General features: G+C 45.0%; 4 protein-coding genes across 5 annotated transcripts; 3 read left to right on the forward strand and 1 right to left on the reverse strand.

Annotated features, from left to right (window-relative positions):
- Nucleotides 1-340: 340 nt before the first annotated feature.
- Nucleotides 341-4,821, forward strand: ERR (estrogen-related receptor). 2 transcript variants are annotated; one of them, XM_070996311.1, is made up of 3 exons: nucleotides 341-840; nucleotides 2,634-3,216; nucleotides 3,275-4,821. In XM_070996311.1, the coding sequence occupies exons 2-3, from the start codon at nucleotides 2,647-2,649 to the stop codon at nucleotides 4,184-4,186; spliced, it is 1,482 nt and encodes a 493-aa protein (XP_070852412.1). In that variant the 5' UTR covers nucleotides 341-840; nucleotides 2,634-2,646; the 3' UTR covers nucleotides 4,187-4,821. The 2 variants fall into 2 exon arrangements, with proteins under 2 accessions (XP_070852412.1, XP_016934212.3); XM_017078723.4 differs by lacking the exon at nucleotides 341-840 and adding an exon at nucleotides 1,654-1,806.
- Uxs (UDP-xylose synthase) lies at nucleotides 4,324-7,134 on the reverse strand. The gene is made up of 3 exons (XM_017078731.4): nucleotides 6,384-7,134; nucleotides 6,127-6,308; nucleotides 4,324-5,590 (listed from the first exon to the last, which is right to left on the reverse strand). The coding sequence occupies exons 1-3, from the start codon at nucleotides 7,027-7,029 to the stop codon at nucleotides 5,096-5,098; spliced, it is 1,323 nt and encodes a 440-aa protein (XP_016934220.1). The 5' UTR covers nucleotides 7,030-7,134; the 3' UTR covers nucleotides 4,324-5,095.
- A 390-nt stretch (nucleotides 7,135-7,524) lies between these two features.
- Nmt (N-myristoyl transferase) lies at nucleotides 7,525-9,861 on the forward strand. Its single transcript, XM_017077751.4, has 2 exons — nucleotides 7,525-7,833; nucleotides 8,369-9,861. Exons 1-2 carry the CDS (start codon nucleotides 7,629-7,631, stop codon nucleotides 9,571-9,573), a joined length of 1,410 nt encoding a protein of 469 aa, XP_016933240.2. The 5' UTR covers nucleotides 7,525-7,628; the 3' UTR covers nucleotides 9,574-9,861.
- Nucleotides 9,862-10,139: 278 nt separating this feature from the next.
- On the forward strand, nucleotides 10,140-15,536 carry RecQ4 (RecQ4 helicase). Its single transcript, XM_017079395.4, has 7 exons — nucleotides 10,140-10,364; nucleotides 10,427-12,956; nucleotides 13,019-13,670; nucleotides 13,728-14,468; nucleotides 14,529-14,704; nucleotides 14,758-15,074; nucleotides 15,145-15,536. The coding sequence occupies exons 1-7, from the start codon at nucleotides 10,263-10,265 to the stop codon at nucleotides 15,376-15,378; spliced, it is 4,752 nt and encodes a 1,583-aa protein (XP_016934884.2). The 5' UTR covers nucleotides 10,140-10,262; the 3' UTR covers nucleotides 15,379-15,536.
- The last annotated feature ends 4,181 nt before the right edge of the window (nucleotides 15,537-19,717 follow it).

Below are 19,717 nucleotides of genomic sequence, written 5' to 3' on the forward strand. Positions count from 1 at the left end.
AGAGTTTTCCCTTGATGATGTCTAAAAAATAATTATTCCACAATTAAAAAAGAAATGGTAAATATTAGTCAATTTTTTAAATTTTTAAGTAAGTGAAACTTGTATCAACTATTTATAAAACTTACGAAAGCAGTTTACTAAAAAATTAGTTCCAAATAAAAATTGAAATTTCTTGAGTTATGTATGGATTAAGATTTTTTACATACAACAATAAACAAAAGTTTACGAATAATGTAAATTATTTTAATAAAAACATTTAAAAAATGGTGGTTCCTTGCTTTTAAATGAACCACCGAGTCATGAGCGCGAACCAGTGTTGTGTGCATCCCTGGCCAGGTAGTCTAGCCATTGACATCCCTGGTCAGGTCTGGTTCACAAAAAAAATTACATTTTAATCTTTCCAATATGCAAATATCTGTGCGGAAACTAGCGGAAACAGGATGCAGACAATAAATACCATCTCAATAATGTGACATTTGCCCGTGCAAAGAGACATTTCGTGCCTTGCCTAATTGCTATAACCAAATCCAGCCGCACAAAATCGATGCAGATGCTGCTGTCTGCATCGCTCGCACAATCTTATGGAGAGTGCAATAAAATCGGTCGCCAAAAGCCACGATGCCCAGTAGTAGCAATAAAAGCTGTGAATATAACTAGAAATAAACACTAAAAGATTCATATTTCAAAACATGCACACAAACGAAATCAAAAGCAATAACAAGGTGCTCGAATCGGACCAAAATAAATACATATAGACGGTCGAGGGGGCCGATATGTATTGACGTTTCTGCCGCGCTGAAGTAGAGCTGATTACACAAAAGATCCTCAAAACAGTTTTATGTAAGTATGTAAACAGATACGGACAGGCCCACCTTGGGCCATAATCTGGCTGGCCTGGCTTCCAGGCTACCAGGGGGCTGATAAGGCAAGAGTGCTTATCTTTCATCTGCAACCTGGCTGATGTCGTCGTCCGTCTACTTAGCACGCCACTACTTGGTACACCCCCCATTGTATTGTCTTTGCCAGCGCGCGTTTTATACCCTTTCGAGGGGTCTTGTTGCCTTGGATAGATTGTTGATACCCCTCAGTTCTCGGGACCAATATACTACTTCTAAAAGAACCCCTCGAAAGTGATATAATCTGATACGACTCTTTTATCCCAGACAGAGGAAACATTTTCATGTCTATTATCAAAATAAAATGTTTAAAAATGGGAATTAATAGGCTGATTAAGGGATATTATTGAACACATTAACATTAATCCATTCAATGATATTCAAGAATAAATATTATTATAAACCAATTCAATGATATTCCTTAATTTATAAAACTCGCTAAAAACTAACAATTAAATTTTTATTTGTTGATACGAGCCGAAGGACCTAGTCGCTAGCGCTCTATTCATAAGTTAACCCATAGTATATGAGCTAGATATATGCTTATTAATAATGATATTGCAAATTTAAATAGCAACACCTTGGGTAACAACTCAGTGTTTTTGGCAACTTCGTATGTATACTTATACATAATTCAAAATCAGATATAGTATACAGAATATCATTATAACTTATCCATAAGAGTATTCGCCCTTCGATCTCCCCACCATCGCCTTCCATTTTTAATTTGTTTCGCTTTTGCCTAATCAATGTCAGCACTGTGCGTCGTGATTTGTAGTACCGTTAGCTGGAAGGTACTCCACGCACAGTACCATTATCGCACTCCCGGTGCTCGGTACTTCGGTTTTTTCAGCTCAGTTCTGTTCCGTACTTTTCCACGACCACCGATGAAGTTCTACGCAGGAGAAGGGTACGCCATCGAGCTTTCACATTTTGGATCGACGATCACAAACCATTGCACTAAGCTGTCTGCTGCATTGTTTTGCTGGTCGCTCGGCTTAATTACAATTACAATACAATTTTGCATTCATTAAGAATTCCGTGACCAAGTTTCGTGCGACTAGCCAGCACAGTGGGCAAACTTGATAAACCCATTCATAAGTGCTGATAACAACGTTGGAATTTCAAAGTTCCCGGTTTTGGGGGCAGAGCTTACCACTGTGCAGCGCGTACTATTTGACATTTAGAAAGAGCGATCTCTATCGCGGTGATTCGACGAATTTAAACGTGTTTCCCATATTTTTAACCCTTTAGTTCTTTATTTTTACCTGATCTGTAAGTTAATTAAGTGAAAATAAATTCCAATATGTGATGCAGTTATTGAACGATGTTAAAAAACGTCTCCCCTTTTTGCATGTTTAAAATCTTAATGTATTTATTTCTTATAGTTTTTACTGAGGCTATTCTGTTTTGTTAACCCGTGATTAAAATAGTCATCGCATACTTCTATGATAATACAACAAAATATTGTATTAAAATTTGTATGTATATGTGTCTCTGTTATTCTGGGGCTTGAGCTTTTTTTGAAAACATGGAATATTTATCAACATAATAGTTTATAACCTATGTATGTATATAAAATATACATATACAAGGCAATATTTAGAAGAGAAACTTTAGAAAAATGGAAATTAGAGCAACCGAATCCGATTCCTCCATTTAATTTTAAGTCTGCGTCCATAATCTAGTAAAAACTTAACGCATTTGTATGACCTCCAAAATCTTTTTTTCCCACAGCCAAGGCTCGAATATGTCCGACGGCGTCAGCATCTTGCACATCAAGCAGGAGGTGGACACTTCTTCGGCCGGCGGCGGAGCCTCATGCTTTAGTCCCAGTTCAAAGTCAACGGCCACGCAGAGTGTCACCAACGGCATGAAGTCCTCGCCTTCGGTTTCACCGGAGAGGCAACTCTGCAGCTCTACGACCTCCCTCTCCTGCGATCTGCACAACGTATCCTTAAGCAACGATGGCGATAGTCTGAAGGGCGGTGGAGCCGGAAGTGGCACCAGTGGAGGCGGCGGAGGAGGAGGAGGGGGCGGCCCCAGTGGAGGAAATGCCACCAATGCCAGTGCCGGAACAGGTTCCGGATCCGTGAGGGATGAGCTCCGCCGGCTGTGCTTGGTTTGCGGCGATGTGGCCAGTGGATTCCACTACGGCGTTGCCAGCTGCGAGGCCTGCAAGGCATTCTTTAAACGCACCATCCAGGGCAATATCGAGTATACCTGCCCGGCGAACAACGAGTGCGAGATCAACAAGCGAAGACGCAAGGCCTGCCAGGCGTGTCGCTTCCAGAAGTGCCTGCTCATGGGCATGCTCAAGGTAATTCCTGAGATCAGAGCGAAAACTATTAAGTACTAATTGCTTCTTTGCGTTTTAGGAGGGTGTGCGTTTGGATCGAGTTCGTGGTGGGCGGCAGAAATACCGGCGGAATCCCGTCTCTAACTCATACCAAACTATGCAGCTGCTCTACCAATCTAACACCACCTCGCTGTGCGATGTGAAGATCCTGGAGGTGCTCAACTCATACGAGCCGGATGCTTTGATTGTTCAGACGCCGCCACCCCAAGTGCACACAACTACCATTGCTAATGATGAGGCCTCATCCTCCTCGGGCAGCATCAAACTAGAGTCCAGCGTTGGAGTCACGCCCAACGGGACTTGCATTTTCCAGAACAACAATAACAATGATCCCAATGAGATACTGAGCGTGCTGAGCGATATTTACGACAAGGAGCTGGTTAGCGTAATTGGCTGGGCCAAGCAGATCCCTGGTTTTATAGAGCTACCCCTCAACGACCAGATGAAACTGCTGCAGGTGTCGTGGGCCGAGATTCTGACTCTCCAGCTGACCTTTCGGTCGCTGCCGTTTAATGGCAAGCTGTGCTTCGCCACGGACGTCTGGATGGACGAACTGTTGGCCAAGGAATGCGGCTACACGGAGTTCTACTATCATTGTGTGCAGATTGCGCAGCGCATGGAGCGGATTTCGCCACGGAGGGAAGAGTACTACCTGCTGAAGGCGCTGCTGCTGGCCAACTGCGACATCCTGCTAGATGATCAGAGTTCGCTGCGCGCCTTCCGCGATACGATTCTCAATTCCCTTAACGACGTCGTCTACTTGCTGCGGCATTCGTCGGCGGTGTCGCATCAGCAGCAGTTGCTCCTCCTGCTGCCTTCGCTGCGGCAGGCGGATGACATCCTGCGGCGATTCTGGCGGGGAATAGCTCGCGATGAAGTCATCACGATGAAGAAACTGTTCCTCGAGATGCTCGAACCGCTGGCCAGGTGAAACGGACCGTGCGAGCGGCCAATCTAGTTGATCTAGCTGATAAGCAAAGGTGCAAATATAATCTTAAGTTGGACGTATACTAGCGTAGATTAAGCTTAGGATAAGCCATGTACATAGATAGTAAAATACTTGTCGGGTAAGATAAGTTCGCAGAGAAAAAACTCTTTTAATGACCTACAAACTACAGCAACTCAAAACCCTACTTAAGCCTAGAATCGCGGCGTATTGACGCTGGATTAAGGCGCAGAGGTGTTGTTCGTCCACCATTGTAAATGAGTCACAGTTCTCCAATAATTTGTTCAAATTAATTCTCACTGGTCTTGATATGCGATTCATAACCCTCTGATGAAATTTGGAAACTTTTAGGCTCTTCTAATGTACAATAGTAGAAATATTACAATGGATTATATACTGTTTGTCAGTTTCATGTATCCCAGTGATTTTGTTTGATTATGCGGTACACTTGCGGTCAAATGAAATAGCACTTTAAATACAACATAGTCTAAACGATATTCTTTAATTCACTGTTTCGTTTGGGATTTATGTCCCGTTCTTTTAGCTTTTCAAAAATAATTATGTTATATTAGTGGTTTTGCATGTGATTTTAATAAATGTGAATTTGTTATATATCCAAATACTTTATGAAATTATATTCCCCAATTTTTAGAGCTACAAATTTGACCGCATTTGTACGTTAGTGGCTCCCGATTCCTTACCACTAACACTATGTCTATTCGTTATATATATCCGAAAACTTTACACACGGAACCATTCTCATGATGTAAAAAATATCGCGTGATCCTACAGGCTTACAATTAGTACTATCGATGGTCATATTTACAGTTGCAGACTAGAGACGTTGCATCATCACCAACTAAAGCTAGACCCAATTAATGCTACGGTGTTGTATTACGGTGTGTCGAAGTACTTGTTGGAGCTCTCCTGGAAGCGGTCGCTTCGCGCCAGTTCGTTGCGGAAGTAGGAAATGGTCCGCTGCAGTCCAGTCTCAAGGGGAACCTTGGGCTCCCAATGTAGATACTGCCGGGCCCGAGTGATGTCCGGTTTCCTGCGCTGCGGATCATCCTCCACGGCTTTCGTTTGCTTTATCACACTTGGCCCGCCCACCAGTTGCTTGATGATCTCGGCAAATTCGCCGATCGTCTGCTCCACGGGATTGCCCAAATTCACCGGCTGCGTATAGTTGGATCCCATCAGGGCTATCATTCCGTCCACTAGATCCGATACATACTGAAATGAACGGGTTTGCTTGCCGTTTCCATACACCGTGATGGTTTCATTCCTCAGCGCCTGCAGTATAAAGTTGGACACAACGCGTCCATCGTTCATGTGCATCCTGGGTCCATAAGTGTTGAAGATCCGCGCCACGCGCACTTGCACCTTTTCCTACAGATACAGATTCAATGCGAAAGCAATTAGTTTGAGTGGCCAGATTGCCGCCAGTGGAGATCAAGAAATGTGGTCAGTGCCCGCGATTGAACATCTTATCTCGTGACAAGCATCGGAGCGGAACAGCAATTAATGGCATTCCAATTGAGATAATTTACTGCCCGGCTACCGATCGAATCAGGAAAGATCTGCCACATTTCTGGATGCCAGCTGGTTTATGCTATTTTCCAGAGATTTTCGAGAATGTGATTCTCGACAAGAATGTTGCTTTGGGAAACTGATATGTTTGTATACTATTAGCTGTGCATAACTCATTTAGTTTGTTTGGATGGCCTTTCATTGTTAAATATTTTCTTTGTTTTGAATGCTAAGTCATAATTACTTGATAAGCAATAAGAATATATATATTTATATAAAATATATATAGAAACCTGTTTGTTTGATAAAGTTTATTGGTTTAGGTCCCCTCCCACTTATACCGATCAAAGAGAAACACAGAAGTCTCACATTTGGAGTACTGGTTGATAGATTACCTGTTTGGCATACGCATAGCTTAGGGTCTCGGAGACACGCTTTCCCTCGTCATAGCAGGCTCTTGGTCCGATGGGATTCACATGGCCCCAGTAGGTTTCCGGCTGAGGATGCACCGTGGGATCGCCATAGACCTCCGAAGTGCTGGCTATCAGAACTTTGGCCATCACGCGCTTGGCCAGGCCTTTTTATGAAATTATTTACACAACAAAAATGCTTTCTATTAGTTATCTCTGGTGTTTGTTACAATAAAACCCACCCAGCACATTGATGGTGCCCATGGTGTTGGTCTTGATGGTCTTCACCGGATTGTACATGTAGTGCGGTGGCGAGGCCGGCGATGCCAGGTGGTAGATCTCATCGATCTCGATGAACAGCGGATTCACGATGTCGTGGTGGATGAGCTCGAAGTTCTCGTGGCCCAGCCAGTGCTCCACGTTGCGCTTGCGTCCCGTGAAGAAGTTGTCCACCACAATAACCTCGTGACCCTGGACCATCAGATCGTCGACCAGGTGGGAGCCCACGAAACCAGCTCCGCCGGTGATCAGGATGCGCTTGCGGTTCTTGTAATTGAGGTACTTGACCTTCTGGTACTTGCGGGGAGTACTGCTCTGCAGGCTACGAATCTGCTCTTCCAACTGGGTCAGGTGCTCCCTGGTGCGCTGCAGCTCGGCCTTCTGCTCCCGGATCAGGGAACTCTGCTCCTCGTAGGCCATCTGGAGGCTCCTCTGCAACGGACTTTCCGTGGGCGGCCAGCGGGCCTGGAGCTCCTCGCCAGCGGTAATGGAAATGGAGGATATTCTGCCCATTGAAACACTGACTGCACGGTACAGGTAGACCAGGAGCAGGAGTACCAGCGAGGCGGCCGCCACGATCTTCAGGCGTTTCTTGGTCGCAGTCATCATCGTTTGGAGGTCGTAAGTCGCGGGGTTGATCCAGTGCTTATCAGCAACTGATATCGCCACATTGCATTCTCGTTCGGCTTTAGTAACTATATAAACAATACGGCGTTAGAGATGCGTAGCCCCCACGGTGGGCGGACTTGGGTGACCATGTTCTTAGTTCAGCTGTACGGCGTACGGCCACATTTACATTTACCGATGGTTTCGGCAGCCCTAGCACATCTCAATATGGTGGATCCCCGTGCGCGAATGGTGACTACGTAGTACGTAGGTTGCTCCTGGGCCAGTGCACGTATTAGCGTAAGTGGACTCCGTCGGCTCAAGCTTGTTGAGGGTCTCGACGCAGAGCGCAGTACGTTTTATTTTTAAAATTTCCCGCGGGCTTTTTTTGTAAGTAGCTAAATGGTTCGACCTATCGCTAACTATCGATACATTTTTTGTGTCCCGTCGGTATGTTTAGAGTGACCGTTCGTTGAGCAGCTTAAAAGCGCCTGCTGAAATCGAAGAGGAAGAGATCTATCGAGTCAGCTGTTTTTGTAGTTTTGCGATTTCATTGCAATTTTAATTTGCTAAACTATTTAAACAGAAATATAGTGCAAAACATGCCTAACGAGAATGCGGACGATCATTCCGGTGAGGAGCTGAAGCAGAAGGCCAAGGAGGTGGCGGTCGCCTCGGAGGAAATGCTCGAGAAGGTTCTTGCCGGCTTAAAGATCCAGGACACGGGATCCGCGAATATAGGCGAAAACGAGGATGCGGAGCAATCGGATGGGGCGAAGAATGATGCCTCAGTGTCTGCGGGTTCAAGTAAGTTTTCCTCGCGCCAGAATAAACACCTTTGGAGGCACCTCCTTGGGGCTGAAAAAAATGAGGTTAGGTTTGGTCGGGGACTACAGTCCGGCCTTTTTAGCTTGAACTTCACAGTGAAAGGACATTTGCTCACCGTTTCCGAATTCCTTTGCCATTTTATTGAAAGTACAATTTATGGATAAGCTTGGGATGAATCCTACATTTTTGTATTGTTTTACGTTATCACTAAATTATCAGAATTGTGTATAATGGCTTTATAATGTTTATAAAGGAACAAAAAAAGGAACAAGACCCAAATTCGAGATAATTAAAAAAAATGAAATAATCGAAAACTCATAAAACCTTGATAACATGCTTGATTCATGCTTAAACTCCCCGTTTTGGAAGCTTGTTGTCAGTTGTTGCCTTCATTTTTTAATGCGTCAGATTTGTTATTCGAGTTAAAACATTTCGCAGCGTCCAAAAGCTATTTATATTTGGAGGAGGAGCAGCACAATGGCGTACTAAAATCAATACTCCGCTTCTTTTCCAGGCAAGCAGGCCTTGCTACAGGCCGTATCCGATGCGATGGCCAGCACCCGCAAGAAATTTGCGTTCTGGTCCACACAGCCGGTCACCAAGCTGGACGAGCAGGTGACCACCAATGAATGCATCGAACCAAACAAGGAGGTCAGCGAGATCCGGGCGGAGCCCTACACCCTGCCAGGTGGTTTTAAGTGGGTGACACTGGACCTGACCGACGCCAACGATCTCAAGGAGCTGTACACGCTGCTCAACGAGAACTATGTCGAGGACGACGACGCCATGTTCCGTTTCGACTACCAGCCCGAATTCCTCAAGTGGTCGCTGCAGCCGCCGGGCTGGAAACGCGACTGGCATGTGGGCGTGCGGGTGGAGAAGTCCAACAAACTGGTTGGCTTCATCTCGGCCATACCCAGTAAGCTAAAGTCGTACGACAAGGTGCTTAAGGTGGTGGACATCAACTTCCTGTGCGTCCACAAGAAGTTGCGCAGCAAGCGGGTGGCTCCAGTCCTAATCCGTGAGATCACGCGTCGCGTCAATCTGACGGGAATATTCCAGGCGGCTTACACGGCTGGGGTCGTGCTGCCCACGCCGGTGGCTACCTGCCGTTATTGGCACCGCTCCCTTAACCCCAAGAAGCTGGTGGACGTGCGCTTCTCGCATCTCGCCCGCAACATGACCATGCAGCGCACCATGAAGCTGTACAAACTGCCCGATCAGCCAAAGACAAAGGGCTATCGCCGGATCACAGCGAAGGATATGGACAAGGCGCACAAGTTGCTGGAGGACTACCTGAAGCGTTTCCAGCTGAGCCCGGTGTTCAGCAAGGAGGAGTTCCGCCATTGGTTTACACCCAAGGAAGGAATTATCGACTGCTTCGTGGTGGCTGACGAGAAGGGAAACATCACTGATCTGACCAGCTACTACTGCCTGCCCTCGTCGGTGATGCACCATCCGGTGCACAAGACCGTTCGCGCCGCCTATTCGTTTTATAATGTGTCGACAAAGACTCCGTGGCTGGACCTGATGAACGATGCACTGATCTCGGCCCGCAATGTCCAGATGGACGTGTACAATGCCCTTGACCTCATGGAGAACAAGAAGTACTTTGCTCCGCTGAAGTTCGGTGCCGGGGATGGAAACCTGCAGTACTACTTGTACAACTGGCGTTGTCCATCGATGCAGCCGGAGGAGATTGCCCTGATACTCATGTAGGCTCCTCAACATCTATGTTTACATTCTCGCCCTGCCTTTCGCCGCTCTCCCTCCTCCGCTTTGTCCACCCCGCTGGAACTCCCGTGCGGCTGCTTTGCTTGGCTCCTATCCACGTAGCTATTACCTGTAATCTTCAGTTATTCCAGCGAGGAAAGCCCTCTGCGAGTCATTTACCTATACCTACCTAGCATCATTGTGAAAACTGCATTTTGCAACGGCCAAGCTTGGATATTTTTTACTACAAAAACGAACACAAATTGAATAAAATGCGCAGCAATATCTATATAATTTGGGTGATTGAGTTTTTTTTCGTTTTGCCTAAAACTATTTTTATTTATTGTTCGAAGAAATTTACTTATACTTCTCCTCATTGAACATTGAGAAATCATTCGGATTTTTTAAATTCGCTTTTCTGACAAATATTCTTGTTTTTTCTGCAAACCCGTCCAAATTTAATAAATACATTCTTAAATTTTACATTTATAAATCCGTGAAATGCTATTTGCCCCATTGTCCATGCACGCGATGGTCTGGCAACTCTCCCTGCGCCGGCATTGGTCTGGCAACGCCGGCGAAAAAGCGCGCGCTCAGCGAAATCAGCTGCACTTGTGTTAATTTTGTAGTCGCCTGAAATCTTGTTTCAAATGTTTGTTTTTTAATGTTTGTAACCATTTAAGACGGCCATCGACATGGACGATTCGGTGTTCAAGCTGAAATACCAGAAGTACAAGCTACGCGTCAAATTGTGGGAAAAGGATTTCAAGAAGAAGAATGGCCGAGTTCCATCGAAGGTAATATTGGGATATACTCTAATATATTAAAATTATGCAAATTACTCCATCTTTCGGTGTAGTATGATATTCGGGAGGCCAGCCAGGAGATTCGCGACTCCTACAAAATGTACTACAAGCTGAAAACATCCTTTCTGGAAGAGACCCTGAACGATGTGCTCAGCGAAGATGGATTCGATGTCCTGGAGATGTCGCAGGCCAGCGATCTGGGTGTGAGCATGCTGGATCAGGACCTCAGTCTGAACGGAGGCCCCCAACTGCCCCTGGATATATCTGCACTGGTGGAGCCACAGAGCGTTGCCAATGTTCAGGAGCTTACGCCGCCGGCGTCTGGTTCATTTTCCAATCTCCAGGACCTGCCCAATCGCAAAGTGCTCACCAATCTGGTCAATCGCGATGAGAACCATGTGATCCGTAAATTTGAGGCGGTGGAGGAGCTGCCAATCAACCAAAATGCCTGGGGCAAAGATGTCAGCAAGAAACTAGCAGCACAGCCACAGCCACTAGAGGCTTCCATGTCCGCTCCAGTGCAGGGCAAGCAGCCTAAAGTGGCCGCCGGTCTAAAGCCCAGTTTGAGTGCCAAGCTATTTCAATCCACACGCGGCTTCGCCAAGCGAAATCCCCGAAAGCCGCTCTCAAACAGTTCCATCAACGCCTCCAGTTCTACCAGTACCCTTAGGTCAGTTTCGACTGGTCCGGTAGAAGAACTGCCCGATTTTGAGACCATACTGATACGCAAGGCACAGGAGTACAAGGAGAAGGAGCTGGCTTTAGCCAGCAATTCACTGCTGGCCGGCGAGCACAGCAAGGAAACTATAAAAACGCAGGTGGATGACGGCTGGCTACAGCGAAACACTACGGAGAACACTCTTGATGCGGATACGCCGTTTGCGGAAACGAATAATAATAGTGGTCCGTCGCGGAAAACGAACTTTGGGCTGGCCAATCTTGATTTGAGTAAATTAAAGCCATCCATTAAGGAGGAGAAGCAGGTGCAGGTCAAGAACGAACAGGATGAAGCCACAAAGGTGTTGCAAGCAAGTAACAGTTCCGTTATAAACGAGAAACCTGCACAGACTCCATCTGCTTCCAGCCAGAAAATAACTTCTAAACATAAACCTCGACGTGTCGGGCATGAAACCGATTCGGATTCCGACTCTGTGGTGGCTGAAAGTGAAGAAGAGCCAGAGCCTCAGGAATATCGACAGCTGGCCAAACGTCGCAAGATTATGCCAACTGCACCCGATTCGATTCAAGTAGCCGCTGCAGCTGAGATACCCAGTAAAGTTGAAACGGAATTGGAATCGTTGAATCCCAAAGATCCGGAGGATGAGTATGCCTTGGATTTCTCCGCCGACGAGGATCAGGACGCCACCTATGAACCGGAGAAGGGAAAGAAAGATAAGGCAAAGCGCAAACAAGCCGCCGGAAAACGAAAGACCACCAAACCTAAAGCAGAACCAAAGCCAAAAGCTGAAAAGAAACCCAAAATCAAAGCAGAGAAGAAACCTAAAGCGGAGAAGAAGCCGAAGAACTCCAAGAAAGCCACTGCTGCGGAACCTGAGCCTAATCCCCAAGAAGACCAGAGTCAGCCATTGAATCCTGAGGATCTCAAGTACGTGCTGGCCTTGGAGGCAGGAGACATCACCTCTGTCCCTCGCATTAATCAGCAAGATTTGGAAAGAGCCGATGCTACCGCTCAGCGCTATATTGGCACCTTTGCTGCAGGACCTACTGGGGCAGGATTAGCAGATGGCTCCAACATTCGGGTAGATGAAAAGCGTGCTGCAGCCCGAAAAAAACTGGAGGAGCGAATCGCTTCCGGGAAGTTAAACGAGAACTTTGTAACCATTAACATTCAAAAGAAAAAATTCTCTCGCGGCAAAAAGACCGTGAACTTCAGCAAGTACAAGAAGCAGCAGTGGCGCCATAAGAAACGAGTGGCTGCCTTGAGTGGGCCGGATATGGACATGGGTGGCTGCGATGGAGGAGTGCTTACCTGTTTCCAGTGCGGCGGAGTTGGACATTTCGCCCAGCAGTGCAAGGTGAAAGGGGATAGCTTGTTGCCCCTATCCGCGCAGCTGGAGGAGGATCCCTCGCCATTTCCCACGCTGGTCGAGGCCCAGGAGATGGCCAGCCAGGGAGCAGTGGTGGCTCACAGTCGCAACATATCAAGACTGCCCCAGGCGGCTAATTCCGCCATTCTTGAAGCCGCGGAATCTGAAGAATCAGAGAAAGAGATGCCAGTCAGCAGCGGTGATGAAGAGGAAAAACCGTATCAGGAGCCGGATTGGTCTAGCGATGAAATGGACGTTGACTTCGAGGCCCTGGATGCAGCCGTGGAAGCCTCGCTAAGTCAGCCAAGTTCCCAAGGGAAACCACCTTCGCCTATTAAGACATACGTCGGCCACAAGATCCCTGAGGAGTTCCTTAAGCAGGCTGGCCTGGATGCCAACGCTTCTACTTCAACTCGCAGCCGGCACGGCGGGGTGAAGCCCCTATACGATCTCCTACCGGACGGTAGTGTCCAGGACACCACACCCGAGGTGCTGGAAGTATTGCACATGTTCGGTCACAGTAATTTCAGGAAGGGTAAGAGGGAACCTTTACTCAAGACATATCATAATAATATATTGTTTAATAATCCCAAATAGGTCAGGATCGAGCTATCATGCGCACTCTATCCGGACTCTCATCGCTGGTTACACTCAGCACGGGCAGTGGCAAGTCTCTGTGCTACCAATTGCCCGCCTACCTGTATAGCCGCAAGGTGGGAGCTATTACGCTGGTCATCTCACCCCTTGTGTCGCTTATGGAGGATCAGGTGACCGGCGTGCCGCACTTCCTGCGTGCCCACTGCCTGCACACCAACCAGACAGCGCCGCAGCGTATGAAGATACAGCAGATGATTGCCAATGGAGAGATTGACATACTTCTGGTCTCGCCGGAAGCAGTAGTTGCCGGGGAACGCGCCACCGGGTTTGGAGCTATTCTCCGCCAGCTGCCACCCATTGCATTTGCCTGTATTGACGAGGCGCATTGCGTGTCTCAATGGAGTCACAATTTTCGGCCTAGTTATCTGATGATCTGCAAGGTCCTGCGGAAGAACCTCGGGGTACACACGGTGCTGGGACTTACAGCTACGGCCACACTGCCCACGCGCATAAGTATCATCAACCACCTAGGGATTACGGATGGAGAGCGAGGCATTATTAGCGACATCCCACTGCCAGACAATCTGGTGCTGTCCGTCTCCAAGGATCACAACCGAGATGCGGCGCTGCTCCAGCTACTCAATAGCGAACGGTAATGCTTGTCCAACAGATTGAAGACTGAAGTTTCAACTATTTTCTATAATTTCAGCTTTGAACCTTGCCAATCCATCATTATCTACTGCACACGGCGGGACGAGTGCGAGCGAATCGCAGGCTTCATCAGGACATGTGTGCAGGACCGTAGGCAGCCAGCCCAGGATCCAGGAAAGAAGCGCAAGCGGGTGAACTGGCAGGCAGAGCCCTACCATGCCGGAATGCCTGCTTCCAGGCGCCGCACCGTCCAGAAGGCTTTCATGGGCAACGAGTTGCGTATAGTTGTGGCCACCATCGCCTTCGGCATGGGCATCAATAAGCCGGACATACGGGCGGTGATCCACTATAATATGCCGCGGAACTTCGAGAGCTATGTGCAGGAAATAGGGCGAGCAGGACGCGATGGATTGCCATCCCACTGTCACCTTTTCTTGGATGCCAAAGGTGGCGACCAGAGTGAGCTGCGTCGGCATGTGTATGCCAACTCCATTGACAGGCATGTGATCCGCAAGCTGCTTCAGAAGATTTTCGTGCCTTGTAGCTGTGATAAGGAGGCTTCCAAGACAGCTGCTCTAACTGTTGCCCAGGAGGGTGATGGCCCGAGGGTACATGCATGTCCGGGTCATGAAATAGGCTTTTCAGTTGAGAAAACCGTCGAGATGCTGGACATCCCGGCGGAAAACATATCCACGCTGCTCTGCTACATGGAACTGGATCCTCGGTGGTGCATCAGTGTGCTGAGCTCAGCATATGTTATGGCCAAGGTGATCTCCTACGGAGGACCCAAGTACCTGAAGTGAGTTTCTTACTTGTAACTTGAAAAGTATTACGATATTATGTGGTTTCCCATTCACAGGCACGCTGCAAAAGAATGTCCACCCTTGGCCATGGCCATTGCATTGCAGATTAGGGACAAGACCTTCAAGGAGGACTCCAATATCATTGAGTTCTCGGTGACAGACATTGCGGCTGGAATTGGTTGGAACAGTGGCGTGGTCAAGTACCAACTGAAGGACCTGGAATGGGTGAAAGGTAAGATGGTACTCCGATCTTAAGGGCATTTAAAAGCTGGTATCTTTCGACAGTGAATGGCTTTCCAAAGCGATCACCCATCACGGTGAGCTTCTATGATTTGGGATTCCGTATCAAGGTGCCGGGTGACTTTACGGAATCGGAAATTGACAGCGCCCTGGACACGCTCTACACGCGTTCCGTGAAACAGGAGCGTACACAGCTTATCCAGCTGCAATATGTGGCCCATGGACTGGCGGCAGTGTCATACAGTTCCTGCAGCCAGTGCTGCAATGCGGATTTTCCCAAAGATCGTGGCGAGCAGTTGAAGGCTATAGTGCGCAACTACTTTGCCAATGATTACCCGCAGGATCTGGAACTGGAAGTAGAGGTAATCGTTTTCCCAAGATTTGAAAAACCCATTGCTTACCGTAAATATTTGTCTTCCTTCTGTCTTTTAGCCAAGCAACGTGCCCGATGAGCACATCATAGATGACGTACACGCCCTGATCAACATGTATCCGGACAATACATTTAGCGGACGGAATATTGCCCGAATCTTTCATGGCATCATGAGCCCCAACTATCCGGCCGTCATTTGGGGACGCTGCAAGTTTTGGCGCGCCCACGTCAAGGTCGATTTTAACCGCATTCTGAAGCTGGCCAACATGGCGATCATCAAGAGGCGTACCTAAACGTGATTTTTCGATGGATAACCAATTCACTAGCTCCATTAATTTGAAAATATGTGATGCCATTTAATAACATTTGTTGCTTTTATTTTATGTGTATGATAAATATATATTAATACATTTTCAATTACAATATATAATATATAATCTCTAAGTTCAAACCATTTTTTTCACCATAGTTTTATTTTTTATTTCATACAAAGTTTTTATGCTATAACAAAACGCATTTTTAGTGGGCTTAAGGTAAGAAATCATAAACTAAATATCAAAGGGATTACTTTCCCTTTTATTTTTAATAAACATATTCCAGTTAATTAAACCACATTACCTGCAAACAAAAACTGCTGCACAAATAACAATTAAAAGTTGTTGCTTGAGGTTTATACTCACACTATCCATCTATTTTTTTGGGTAATATATTTACACCAAATAATCCCACGGCAATGGAACAATAAGAATTTATGATCATTGCCGAAAACAACTGAATATTAAGCTGAAATAAACAAATGCCAAACTCGTTCAGAGGCAAATCGCAGCTCAGGCGTCAATGAAAAACAGAAATCAATTCCATCGGAACCGTAAAGAAGCTAAAACCTGGCTGAGTCATTCCCAATAACATCACGAAATGGATAACTCCGGCGAAGGTGCCATCTTCTGGCCAAAGGTCGTCCTTCCCCAGTTCACACGAACAACAAATGGGGGGGAAAACAACAGAATACAGAAAAACATCATTGAAGTTGTCGGATCAGCGAAGCGTTTGATAAAGGTTTTTTATGACTCGGGCATTTTGTGAGGCCTTTGCCTTCTCGTGCCGTCGTTGTTTGTGATTACTCGAGTACACCAAAGTCGACCCAATTACAACTTGTTTGTTCTGAGAGTTGAGACGTCAACGTCATCATCCTCGCTCCATGATCATCGACTTTGTGCAGATGGTCAGCAAAGCCATCGAGCTCCGACTGACCTTGCCACCAAATTTACTCCAGTTTTGTGGCATAAAAGCGAAAATCAATTTAAATGGTAGCCGGCGAGTAACACAAATAAAAAATGTAAAATAAAGGAAAAACTAAAAGTACTCAGCGAGCCACTTGAATTGCAGGTTTGGGTAACGGACCACATGACGTATGCTGAATATTCAACAATTGTTGACTGGCCAAAAAAATGCCTTGAGATGGCTATCTTTCGTTATGAGCTCAAGGAAAAGATGAGTTTATAAAATTGTTGTCTAAAACTTGACATTTGTATCCAAGTTTGCTCAAATGAATATAAATGAAAACATAAATTTATATCTATATAACATATATGTTAAACAGAACAGATAAAAGATACATAGATTGAATTCTGGGCCGTGCTATCGTTAAAAATACAATTGAATCAACAATTGCACAATGAATGTGACATTCTTTTACAAATTCCAATGATCTCTCATCTAGATCTTCACATACATATATGTACATTTTTCCGATCGTCTTATAAGCTTGGAAGTCGGCCTTAGCACTTTGCTGACAATTTTCCTATCTGCTTCGGACCAGATACTGTTGGCCAACTAGCCGTTCGATTGAGTTCACCTAGCTAAAGGCTACCAAAGCTGACCCTGTTCGCACCTCGTTATGTTTCCACTGGCATTTGGCAGTGCTCCTTCATAAGTACTCCGGTATCTGGGCAATGTAATCTCTCGTTTTATTCATGGCATTTTCTGTATGAAATTTCCCCCAAGGCGCTGTCTATCAGCCTCATCATCATCCACTGTGAACTTTGCAATCCGATCAGGCAGGGTTCAGACGCTTTTGGCCTTCTAGTCAGTTTCTTTTATATTTTTGAATGGATCTGCCATTAATTTCAATCATCTCCAACTGCACTTACCATCTTTGCTGCTGTGATTTGTTTCCCACTTTAGCTTCTTTTTGGTTTGTTGTGAGTCGAATTTCGAGTATTTCTTGTCACTTTGCTGCTGCATAATTTGTATGGACATGAAATGGCAATTCAATCAGTACTTCTTGGCATTCTCTTGGAACATTTTTTGGTGATGACTAATTGCACTCGTAAATCATAATGGTATTGAAAGTCGGAGATTTTGATGGAGCAACTGGAAGAGTCTTAGGAAATGGCTAATGTTCTGTGAAATCATAAAATTAACTTGGTTCTTTTGCAAAAACATTTTACAATTGATGTCTGACAGCCATTCATCAGAGAATTATTCAACACATTTAGGAAATACGAGTATACATATGGACAATTAATTTTAAAAAACTGTAAAAAATAACTTGACCACTTTTAAGAAGATTAATTTAGGATTAAGTCATATTCAAAGTTAACTTTACAATAATTTACAAACATATTGAACTATTTTTTAACCTTTTTTATTTGTTTTAAATTTTATATATACCCAAAATAGCAAAAAATTATTAAATGTAAAATATTTTTGTAAGATTACTTATAAAACACATAAGCTTTTTTCAACAGTAACCTTTGTAATGTACATTTTTGTAATTCGACGAACTCAAATTTGTCACGTGTGTCAACTGGCAAATATGAAAATCCCAAATTTCTTTAAATCGAGTCACTGAAATGACTGGCAAGTAAACGAAAAGAGGGTGGAAAAATATCAATCAACGTTGGGTAACTCAACTGCGGCCAAATGTACTCAATTAATCCGAAAGTGACAAAACAATTTGGCGAAACAAAGGCAAATTCGCATTTGACCCATATGCGGCAGATTCTGCAAAACGTTAGGCAAAACAATTCAATGGCGGAGCTTTGGCATCGGTTTGATTACAAAACCCATCGACAATTTGCCACAATTTGTGGTGGAGTGAAACCTTTTAGCTTTCAGCTTGGGTTCGGATGATGTATGGTATTTGGGCAGAGTGGGAGAGTGCCAAGGAAGGAAGGGGTGGAGTTGCGCAAATCCGAGACAAAGACCGACCCGGTGATGATGATAGATCATGGCGGTGTATCTTCTGCTCTTTTTTTTCGGCTTCTGGCGGATGTGGCATGTGCCACCATGTGGCATGGCTCCATAAGATGTTCTCCTCCGTTCGACTTGGCACTTGGAACTTGGAACTTGGACTGTTTAGCATATTCATTGTTGATTGCAGCGCCGTGATAATTATCATTCCTGCAACTTTTGCTGTTCTGCCTTTAATTACCTTCCTCTTCTGGCTTTGCATAATTGCATTGTTGTTGCCGAAATCGTCATTAGAATTTTTATTTGCACAATAATCAACTGGTTCCGAAGTCATAAAAAGAGAACAACCCGAAACCGAAATGCATTGTTTTTGTGCAATGGCAGAGAAGTCGGTTTAATTCTGTTTCTTTTTTTTACTTTTTTGGAGGGGGCAGCGAACTCCAAGTCAGAACAATGAGAACTAAATGCGTTTATCCAAATGTTTGCGGTCTGTTTGCCAGTATTTTTTTATTGGGTGGTGGGGGATGTTTCGTTACCGGCAGAGAACTGCAATTGACAAATGATGCTGGGCATGGACCAAGTGATGAATGAACTGGTCAAGAGGAAAGCCTTGAACTACTTGGCGTACCCAGATAAACCCTATTCGATTTATCAACACAGAAACAAATTACTTTTAACCTATCCAGGATAATTGATGTAAACACATTCCCATAATAAGAACTACTTCAAACATTCCATCTCTTCAAAATCTTTTTAAAATAATACCTATGTTTAGTGTCAGGAAAAGCAAAAACTCAGGAATATGAAGGCTAAATATTTTTCAATCACCGCTCATTAAGCAAGAATAATAACCTTTTTCAGTTTACAGATTCTCTTAAGTATTCATTATAAGCCACCTGAATCAAATATGCATATGATACCTTTCAAGAATTGAGAGTACTTCCATAATGCTCTATTGATTTTAACCGCAAACGATAAACAACTGGTGGTTAAAAAACGATCAGTTAGAGGTCAACCTCCGCAGACCCTGATGTAATTCCATGAAAGTTGGCTCTTTGCAGGCGATTAAAAAAACATTTCTAAACTAATTTAATAAATTACAACATTAAGCCCATTAAGTCTGAAAAAAGAATGGAAACGGAAAAGCCAAGAGAAAAATGCGTTTACTGTCATATCATATCGTTGGTGGAGACGGGAAGCCGACATTTATAAGCCACATAATTACTTGATCATTGTTTTCGTCACGTATTAAACAATTTTCAGAAGAAGAAGCGTTACCGCCACCGCTGATGATGATGATTATGATGGATCTGCTGGTCTTGGACCTTCAAATGGGTAAAAGTCAAGGTCGCATTGAGTAAATTACCACACGTTTGGCGTGTGAAATCATTGAAATTTAATGTAGTGGGGGAGTAGGAAAACAATTCTACTCCAATC

This window comes from Drosophila suzukii, chromosome 3, assembly GCF_043229965.1.
Source record: "Drosophila suzukii chromosome 3, CBGP_Dsuzu_IsoJpt1.0, whole genome shotgun sequence".
NCBI classification, from domain to species: domain Eukaryota; kingdom Metazoa; phylum Arthropoda; class Insecta; order Diptera; family Drosophilidae; genus Drosophila; species Drosophila suzukii.